General features: G+C 35.6%; 1 protein-coding gene across 1 annotated transcript in view; it reads right to left on the bottom strand.

Annotated features, from left to right (window-relative positions):
- Positions 1-1,713: 1,713 nt before the first annotated feature.
- Positions 1,714-10,833, bottom strand: part of LOC107586863 (60 kDa lysophospholipase-like) — a 20,900-nt gene continuing 11,780 nt past the window's right edge. The window contains exons 8-19 of the mRNA XM_016274415.1: positions 7,691-7,803; positions 7,401-7,586; positions 7,211-7,324; positions 6,329-6,448; positions 5,270-5,365; positions 4,807-4,970; positions 4,399-4,485; positions 3,999-4,098; positions 3,795-3,860; positions 3,322-3,345; positions 2,904-2,930; positions 1,714-2,589 (exon numbers count right to left, since the gene is read on the bottom strand). Of these exons, the coding sequence (XP_016129901.1) occupies positions 2,548-2,589; positions 2,904-2,930; positions 3,322-3,345; positions 3,795-3,860; positions 3,999-4,098; positions 4,399-4,485; positions 4,807-4,970; positions 5,270-5,365; positions 6,329-6,448; positions 7,211-7,324; positions 7,401-7,586; positions 7,691-7,803 (1,139 nt within the window). The 3' untranslated portion in view covers positions 1,714-2,547. The remainder of the gene's footprint in view (positions 2,590-2,903; positions 2,931-3,321; positions 3,346-3,794; positions 3,861-3,998; positions 4,099-4,398; positions 4,486-4,806; positions 4,971-5,269; positions 5,366-6,328; positions 6,449-7,210; positions 7,325-7,400; positions 7,587-7,690; positions 7,804-10,833) is intronic.

The following is a 10,833-nucleotide window of genomic DNA, read 5'->3' as shown; positions in this document are numbered from 1 at the left end:
AGTCTCCATGTACTAGGAAGCCAGGATGGACATTGGTATTTTTTGAAACACCATGTGCCGTGACAGATTCTTCCAGCTTCGGTCACATTTGCATTTGGTCAACAATTTGGAGAGGCCGGCAGAGAACAATGATGTGTTTTATAAGGTATGTCCTCTCTATGATGCCATGCGCAGAAGATGCTTGGAGCTTCCACTAGAGGAAAACCTTTGTGTTGATGAACAAATGGTGCCATTTCATGGATCTCTCTCTGTCAAGCAATACGTAAAAGGCAAGCCACACCCTTGGGGGTGAAAATATACTTCCTGTGTGGGAAAAGTGGCATGGCCTATGATTTCCTGCTGCACCAAGGAGCAACAATGGAAGTGTCAGAGCAGTTTAAGACGTGCTTACAATGTTAAAAGTTAGCAATGCATTTGGAAGTTCCATGATATCTGAATGCAAGACTGATTTCTTGGGGTTACATTGCCCACAATCATTCAATCCATTCAATCCGCCAACCTCCTATGTTAAAAACATGGCCTTTTTTAATCTAAGATTTCATGGCATTTTACGTTCATTTAGTTGTGGCGTCCATTGTAATGGACATGAAAAAATACCAATAAAAACATGAGTTATCAAAAATGTTTTTCCCCCTTTATTTCTATGCTGGAAGGGAGTAAAAATCAACTGAGAAATTGTTTTTTTGCTCAGCAGAAAAAAATCAGGTCTGAAGGGGTTAATATAACATAACTTGTTACAATTGTTAAATAGTAATGCATTAGGTATAATTTTTACATGAGTTATTGATCTATTGATGCCAGTCTATAAAAATACCGTACATTGATAATTCATTACGTTAATGATAATTTCTACTACGTACATGCTAAATAATAACACAGTAAAAACGTTACTAATAATGTTACTAATCTAATGTTTTCCATTTTAATATATTTTGAAATGTAATTTATTTCTGTAATTGCAAATCTGAAAAGCATAATTACTTCAGTCTTAAATGTCACATGATCCATTAGAAATCATTCTAATGCTGATTTAGTGCTCAAGTAACATTTCTTCATCAATATTGAAAACAGTTGTGCTGCTCAGTAATTTTGTGGAAAATGGTGATCAATTTTGTATGTGTTTATTTGTTTACCTGGATTCTATGATAAATAGAAGGGTCAAAAGAACAGCATTTATTTCATAAATAAATTTTACTACCACTTTGATATATTTTTTTCAATAAATAAAAAAATAAATAATAATCTTACTGCCCTTAATAGTTTGAACCAGTACTTTCGGAGGAACGTTTTGAAAAGATGAAGAAACAGCACCCTCCTTGAGCTACAGGGGAGAAATATCTCTAATAATTTCTGACTGTTTGTTTAACCATTAAGGTTGAACTTCTGTGCAACTACAATTAATGAACAGAATTTAAAAAAATAATGACTTCAGTTTTCAAACAGACTTTCTGCACACTTCCCTGTCTGCTGTTGGTCAGGCCAAAAGACAAAATACTGAACGAGCCTTTTCAGGACAATCAGCCTTTGAATCAATTTCCTATATACAAAGCAAGTCAGTATCAGAAAAAATTAAAAGCAGTGAAAAGCAATGAATAAAATTCTATAATAAATACAAATATATACTTAGAAGTTCTTAACTGACTCTCTCTTTATAACGTTACCTGGCTCAGTATGTCATAATGTGAAATATAATTTATGTATTTTTGGACACTTTAGTCATTTTTTCTTTGCACATGAAAAAAGTACTTTACATTTTTGCAACAAAACATGTCACAATTTTAATGTCACAATGACAGGCATGTGTTGATTTGCATGTTTCAACAGCATAAACATATGCTTTCATATTTCTATTGCTACAACAATTAAAAACGTAACAATAAAACAATTTGATTGAAACCTTTTCTGAGGTGAACTAAAATTCAACCATGAATACGTATGAATACGAAACACTGAATTACAGACGAACAAAAATAAAGAACAAGAAAGCACTGATGTTCCACTACCTTTTGGATTATAAACATTGTTTTTGACAGTTACTCAGTAGGGCAACTGGTTGTTTTAGTTTAACATGTACAACTTTTGAACCATCAAACTTTTTTTGGGTTTGCGTCTCTGTATATTACATTATGTATCCTTCCTCCTCACTGCGGTTTCAATTGTATTTGCTTTTTAAAAATACATTCAGGTTTAGGTGACAGCACTGAGGTGATACTGAATCTGATACATGTGAACACATTAAGGACACTGAATGAAGACAACAGCCATTAGTCCTGACAGCTTCACATATCTAAATTCATTCTGAATCTAAACGATAAATATATCATATTTATATATATATATATATAGTGTGTATGATTGTTCATTATCACGATACATTCATAACTGATTGCTTACTGTGTTAGAGGGACAGGCTTAAAAGCTATGGCTTGTGCGTTTTATGTTTTAAGAGGATGTTGGTCCAAGTAAGGAAAATCTGCAATAGGTCAGGTAAAAACTGGATGGATGATAATGGCAAAAAAAAAAGTGACAGCTAGCAGGACGGCCTCCTCAGGATCTTGGACAAGCGGTAAACTCGATATACTCGCCATTCTAGAGAACAGACAGGGAATAATGTAATATAAGCACACTTTCACACTTTAAATCAATGTGCAAAATGCAGATTGCAGTCACAGTATTTATCAGTTTAACAACTTTCATTTTTTGAAGAGCACATTAAAGCAGTTCTCCATCTGTGAAATATTAATGCATCAATGCACAATCAAGTTACTTTGATTGCTCATTTTTTTGCTCATTTATGAACATAAAAATGGTCGAACACTGTCCAATCACAGCACAGCACAGCTCAGTGTAAATTATGACTGCACATGTGTGCTGAATGCTATTCAGCTCAACACACAATTTACCTCCTCCGCATCCTCCTCAAATACTGGCTGCAAGAAAAAGACGAGGGATTGTTTTGTTAACTTAGCTGTTGATTTTTGGTAACTTCACTTACACACTAATCATGCCACAAAGACCTTGAGCACACTTACAAGTCTTCATCACAGCAATGGATGTTTTACAATACAGGACCATTTACTCACTAAAGGTAATGAAAGATGCCTTTCAAACTATTCATTTCTGTATGCCAAAACCTGTATTGTTTTTCTGTGAGAGATCAACTCACAACCCTTCCAATGAGACAAGCACTTCCACATCACTCTGAAGCATGCACATTTTTTAAACAGTATATACTGAGTGTGTGTGTATATACATAGAGAGATTTTTTTCCACATGAAATGAAATTAATGATTTTATTTTACTCTGATGAACTGTTTTTACCTCATTTCCCTCATCTGTCTGATGCTGAAAAGTTAAGAGTATCAGTAAACAGATCAATTATAAAAAAGAAAGCTTAGTTATTCTGAAACCCCTTAATGTTTATGTTGAGAATACTTAATATGTAATATGTATTAGTCTACCTGATAAATATAATATATTTATCTGATAAATACTTAAAATGTATCAGTCTGTGGAAAGGTAGGCATATTCAGTGTATTTCAGTTGTGCATAACTAACTTTAGTAATGCACATGCTATATAAACAAATTCATATTTCAAACAGCATATTCCTTTTCATGTCAGGAATTCAATTCATGTCATACCACAGAACCATTTAAAATAAACCACTCAATTCCAAAAATTCTAATGGTTTTGAAATTGTGGTCTAAGCATCAAGTAAAAGATAATATCATAATATAATATCCTTATAACTGAAAATATATATGCGTTAGTTAGTTACTTTAGGTTCCATACCTTTGTTTGGTACAGAGTAGCCTGCTTTAAGAACTCAACAACCTCCTCACATCCAGTGGCTCTTGCCTGAAGAGAACAGCCAATGCAACACAACATCAAAATGTCTTGCAAGTTCATTCATACGGCTATATGAACGAAACATCACTGAAGGTATTAATTGTTTGGTTACAATTATTTATTTCATTCAAATCCCTATAAACTCACCACTTCAATGGGCGTCTGTCCATCATAACTGCACATGGTCATATCAACCCCAGCTAACTGCCAAATCTCCAATGCTTCTAAGTTGCCACTCGCCGCAAGACTGTAAGACACACAGTAGAAGCTGTAAATGGGCAATCATCAACACAGGAGATGATCAGTTCTGTTATGTGTTCAATACACTGAACTGTTCATCATTTTTAAATTATAAAAAAAAAAAAAAAAAGATTGTTGAACTGTATATTAATTTACCATTTGGAAAACCACTCTAAGTGTAAGAATAGTAATAAAATAAATTAATAATAATAATAATAAACATTTGTGCTATCTATCAAATGTCTGTGCCCACAAGTTTATAACAGCAATAAGAAAAAGAAGGACTGAGAAGAAATGTAAATGAGACCTGCACAACTCTGTTCCAGCATCCTCCATTTCCTCCCGGGAAAAATGAGCTCCAGTCTTCCTCAGCAGTTTCACAACCTCCTTATGCCTACAGACATAGAAAGGTCGCATATACAGTCACTTACATCTTAATTGACTTTACCTTGGAGTTCATCATTTGTGTCTGAAGGAAGAAAGTAATTCATACTGTTTTGGAATGGAAGGTAAGTAAATGCTATCCTAAATAGGAATAATGATATGGTGAGTTGCATTTAGCAATGTTTTTTTTTTCCCCTGCTGTCTACAACCAGACTTTTTGGGTCACAACCCATCAGTTAAAAACCACCAGTCTAGCTCGTCTTAAAGACTGACTTATGGAAAGTACTTCTGCTTGTCTCAAAAAGCATTTGGACACTAAAATCAATCTTACCTGAAGCGAACAGCATTGCGAAGAGGTGTATCACCAAAGCGATCCCTGGCATAGACGGTGGCCCCTTTACCCAGCAGATACTCCACCACTTTCAGATGGCCCTCACACGCGGCGATGTGGAGGGGAGTGCGGCCATCATAATCTGCCATGCTCAAGTCAGTTCCCTATATAGAAGACATTAGTCATGTTCTGTATCGTGTTTTACTGGACCACATTTGACAGTGCAAACCTTGTTTGAATGCTCCTACATCACTTTTAATATATTCAGATACAAAAAGGGGGAATGGGATTGGAACAAACTTCAAGGCTGACTAGAACCTGCATAACCCATAAAAGCACCATGGTTTACTGTATCTGCAGAAGCATATTAGGCATTTCAAATTTTTAAAATAAACCAATATTTTCAAAATAATAACTGCAAATGAATTATAATGTCTAAATGCTGAGGAAGATTTGATCTTACCATTTCCCTTATGGCATCTAAAGCCTCAATGTCTCCAATCTTAGAAGCAACACACACCAGAGTGGGCGTTAGCGCATCTCGTATGGCCTCAAGCTCCTGTAGACATTAATATTATCCTTTAAGAGTATAGTTAATCACAACCTCTGCTTCTTATTATGATTGTACCATGTAGAGCTATACAAACTCTTAGGGCGGGAATTCACTATGAATAAATCATGAATTATCTGCAAACACTCTCCATTGTTTTACCAGTCTAATTACTAAAATGAATTATGCTAACTTGGTTACAGTGCACGTATGCGCAAATCATCAGTTTACACTAAAATACAGTGTATCAAGCCGACACAGCTGTTTGTGTATAATAGGGCTGTACAATAAATGTTATTGTAACAATGTGAGTCGACATTGAGTATGTCACTCACTTTCCAAAAAACAAACAAACACGACTTGACAGTCCACTCATTCACTGCATGATGTGGCCTATTGAAATGCAGTTAGAATGGCAACCGAAAAGGTTCCATATAAATACAGCAGTGAAAGATTAAAAGTTTATAAAAGACGGAATTACTTTTTTTTTTAATGAATCAGCCTTATGAACCTTCTGACAATTTAGTTGCATATTTTGAAATCGAATTTGATTTTTATTAATTATTTCATATTTCAATGTTCAAAATGTTATTTTTAAACTCCAAAGTATCTTATTATAGTAACTGAATTTCTTGAATAAATAAAATAATTTGACATAGAATGAATGTAAGATCATGCATACATCTAGATACGAAGAAAATCCCAGTACAAAGTTAAAAATGTCCCTGGAAATCAATTTAAATTTAAAAGTTCATTTAGGTCACTGCTGCTTATAACTGCACAATATATTTCTGAATATTTTTAGGAATCAGATGTCCACAACCAGTTACCAGCACAAATTATTAAGCTCAAATTATTATCAACAAAATCCCCCCCAAAATATCAGGATTTTGTCAATATCACACACCCCTACACCTGAGTGCTTGAAATGCAAAGCACTGTTAAAAAATGGGAAACTGCAGGTTACATTACCTCTTTACAGCTAATGCTGAGGGTCTTGGCGATGACCTGAACAAATCGACTGTCACTGAGAGAAAGCTTTGCTCCGCCCAGGTCAGCTATCATCTCACCACGCAGATTGCGACTCAGCATCTTATATAAAAAAAAAAAAACAGTTTTCATTTTAAAGTTTAAGTACAAATGTCTTGCAGGTCTTCAAAAGAAAGTCTTATTAAGACGTTGGGAGAATCTAATTAGTATTAGTATCATTATTATTAACAACAAAACTGCTTATTAATATTTAAAAAAATATATCATGTGGTATAACCAACATTTAAAAGCAACAACAACAACAACAAAAAATCGCCTAAAATATCAGGATCTAAAAATATTGGCCTTTTTATGATAAGGCAAAATTAGTTCATTTTGTAATCTGTCAAGTGGTGTGACTCTCCCATTAATTAATTAATTAATTATATTGGTTACACTTTATTTCGATAGTTCACTTTAGACATTCTATTAACTATAAGTAACTTTGTAACTACATGTCAACTAATTCTCATTAATTTGCAACTACATGTCTACTAACTCTCAGAGTAGACTGTTAGGGTAGGTCTAGGGTTAGTAGAATGTTGTCAAAGAAAGTGTTAGAAGATATTAAGCAGACAGTCTACTAATACTCTACTAACTGCTAGTTGACATGTAGTTGCAAAGTTACTTGCTGTTAATAGAATGTCTAAAGTGGACTATCGAAATAAAGTGTTACCATTATATTTGTTTACTTTTTTTATTTACTTGGTTACACTGCATGACAACTTTTAAACATTTCTTTAAAAACATATGAATTACATTTTACAATGTTTTTTCCTCTCGTATGTCAAATGTGGTTTCGGTTTAATAGACATTTTTGCATACCTTTTTCTTCTCTTCTATACTGAGGTTTTGTTTTGCCAGCACATAAGAAAGTTTTGAAAGAGCAGCTTCCGGCGTCATATCACACCCAGCGACCAAACCGGCATCACTCAGAGCCTGAGAGGGAATATTAAAGGATTACACACTCCTGGAATACACCCACATGAGGCCTTTCTCAAGCAAACACCCATACCTGGCCAGTGGCGTATGAGGTTGTGACCGAGCCCCTGAGGCACTGGGTGCAGTTGATTATGATGACTCCTCTCTGGGTCGCTTTACGGATCTCATCTAGCAGGTCAGCACGGTTGTCAGGAGCGTTACCGCTGCCGTAGGTCTCCAGTACGATCCCGTCCATAGGAGGCTGCAAGAATGCCCTCACCTGATGAGAGAGTATATATGATAATGAACACGTACTTGCGCTGAATGAAGAAATTTGTCGATAATATGTGGCAAATAAAGGCAGACATTACCACACGGCCTTACTGTATCAGCAGTGATTCCTGGGAAGAGTCGCAGGAGACCCACATTACGGTTCATTTGTGTGTTGACAGTGAATTTGGAGGTTGTATTGGCTCGCCACACAGTATCCCAGTTAACTAAAGAGAAAAAAAACAAAGCATATTACTTAAAACGACAGGTATGAATAAAACTAATAACACAACAGCATCAATAATAAGGGAGCTGGCATGATATTTCAAGCAGCGTCTGGCAATATGACACGATATACACAATTAAACATGTCTTTATGTTTTTCATTAAAAAAAGTGTGTATAGTTACTGCATGTGCAGTTTTTATATTATATTAAGTTTAAGCAGTTGCTATTTATGAAGTATAATACTAATTGTAAGACAACATGGAATATTTGTACTGTCTAATTAATTCTTCACACCACAAGATTATTAAAGTGAAAAAGAAAGAAATTAAGAAAGATGACTTAAAACATAAGTTTTCCCTTAGACATTCACATAAATTTAATTAATACATTTGTCAGCTATCCAATGGTGATGTTTTTGCAGTTTTAAACCATATTTACATTTAGACTCAACATTTGTTACTCCTCATGTTTGCAATTTTAATTTTATGCATCATTAACAAGTTGAACAGAGATGCAAACCATGCAAATAAGCTTTCATGCTTCTAAAATTTTTTTTTTTTTAAATTCTGAAATCATATGGTAACTTTCTGAAGAAAGCAACAGAAAAATTTAAGTGATTATACAATACAGCACAGTCACACAGACCACTTTTAAAGGGATAGTTCATCCAAAAATGAAAATTCTGTCATTAATTACTCACCCTCATGTCGTTCCAAACCCGTGAGACCTTCGTTCATCTTCTGAACACAAATTAAGATATTTTTGATGAATTCCGAGAGCTCTCTGACCCTCCTATAGACAGCAAGGATCCTTACACGATCAAGGCTCCGCGTCACCCTATAGCGCCATTTTGTAGAGTATCACATACATAAACACCATATGCAGGCAGATACGTTGTTTACATTCAGACCCAAGTGTAAACAATGTAAACAGCGTATCCGCGTATGGTGCTGCTGACACAGAACAGCAAACGATGTTTACGTATGCGATACTCTCCAAAATGGCGCTATAGGGTGACGCGGAGGAGACGAATCATTGAACAAAGTCGTTATTTTTGTTTTCTTTGCGCACAAAAAGTATTCTCGTAGCTTCGTAAAATTACTGTTGAACCACTGATGTCACATGGATTATTTTACCGATCTCCTTGCTACATTTCTGACCCTTGATCGTGTAAGGATCCTTGCTGTCGATAGGAGGGTCAGAGAGCTCTCGGAATTCATCACAAATATCTTAATTTGTGTTCTGAAGATGAACAAAGGTCTTACAGGTTTGGAATGACATAAGGGTGAGTAACTAATGACAGAATTTTCATTTTTGGGTGAACTATCCCTTTAAGATACTTTAATGGTGTTACTTTTGTCCTTTTTGAATCTTGAAAGCCTCATTATAATTGCATAGTAAAGAGAAAAAAGTGTGTAAAAAGAATTGAAAAAAAAAGCAGTTAAAGGGAGCAAAATAATATACCAAATTTTCATAGTTGAGGGTAAACTAATCTTTTAATTGAATAGACTCAAATGGGACTTTTACCGATCTCCTTGCTACATTTCTGACCCTTGATCGTGTAAGGATCCTTGCTGTCGATAGGAGGGTCAGAGAGCTCTCGGAATTCATCACAAATATCTTAATTTGTGTTCTGAAGATGAACAAAGGTCTTACAGGTTTGGAATGACATAAGGGTGAGTAACTAATGACAGAATTTTCATTTTTGGGTGAACTATCCCTTTAAGATACTTTAATGGTGTTACTTTTGTCCTTTTTGAATCTTGAAAGCCTCATTATAATTGCATAGTAAAGAGAGAAAAGTGTGTAAAAAGAATTGAAAAAAAAAGCAGTTAAAGGGAGCAAAATAATATACCAAATTTTCATAGTTGAGGGTAAACTAATCTTTTAATTGAATAGACTCAAATGGGACTAATGCCGGGTTCAGACTACACGATATTTTTGTCGGTCACGATAGTCACTGTATCAGATTACATGATTTTGACTCCTAAAATCTTGTTGTGTCGTGGACAAGAAACATGTCAGACTACACGTTGCTTCCCGACCATTCATCGCGTGCCGTCTTTAACGTGACGTCATCGTGAAGGCGGAACTAGTGACTGACTTCCGAAAACAAGATTGTAAACATTGCTGAAGCGCTTCCTCTATAGTTCGCCAGAATTTTTCTTTCTTTGTTCTGTCGTGGTAGTCTCTCGATGACACATCATACAGGCAGGAGTACTGTTGCCACAACTCCACGAACTCATAACTCCACCTAGCAGCACCATAATCTCTCTTTCGTTTTGCCATGTTTGAAACCTGTGCATGAAAGAGCTTCTGTGCTGCTATTGGTCAATGTCACCAATGTGACAGAACTCGTCGTAGACGACAGGAAAAAAATTAAACATGCTAGTCTTTCTGTCGTGATGTCGTGAAGCATCGCAGACGCGGAATCGGTTGTCGTCCACTATGACACACTACCCATGCTGAAACAATGGAATCTTGCGTCCCGATGCCCATTGTCGTTTACGATTCCCCACGACACCCTACGTCAAGCAAATCGTGGCAAAATCGGGTTAAAATCATGTAGTCTGAACCGGGCATAAGACTGTGTATGTTGGCAGAACTGTTATCACTTTTAATGTCGACTTCAGCATTGGCTAATGGCGGCAGATTCGGTGAAGTAAATGCGTTAAAACTTCCAGCATCCACTTTGGTGACACGGTTGCCCCTGTACAGCTTATGATGAAAATAGAGGCAAACCTGTGAAGAAAGTAAGCAATTCACTCAAACGGCTTTAAAATAATTTCTTTATAAGAATTATCATTAGCTATATATTGTTCAAGTTAACATGCTCCAAAATAAGCATCTTAAAAAAACACAAATATGTGACGGTATCTTGTCTTTGTATCCAAATGTAATATGTGCATTTCTTACAGAAAACCAATAAAACTCACCTCTGGGATGACAAACTGTCCTGCTATCAACAGTGCCCCCAAGAGGTTGTCCCTCCCATCATTCCTCATCTCATAGATGGGCACCTGCCATATA

The sequence above is a fragment of the Sinocyclocheilus grahami genome, unplaced genomic scaffold, assembly GCF_001515645.1.
Source record: "Sinocyclocheilus grahami isolate Dianchi unplaced genomic scaffold, SAMN03320097.WGS_v1.1 scaffold86.1, whole genome shotgun sequence".
NCBI classification, from domain to species: domain Eukaryota; kingdom Metazoa; phylum Chordata; class Actinopteri; order Cypriniformes; family Cyprinidae; genus Sinocyclocheilus; species Sinocyclocheilus grahami.
Note: the sequence above shows the minus strand (reverse complement) of the source record. Positions and strands in the feature narration are given on the sequence as shown.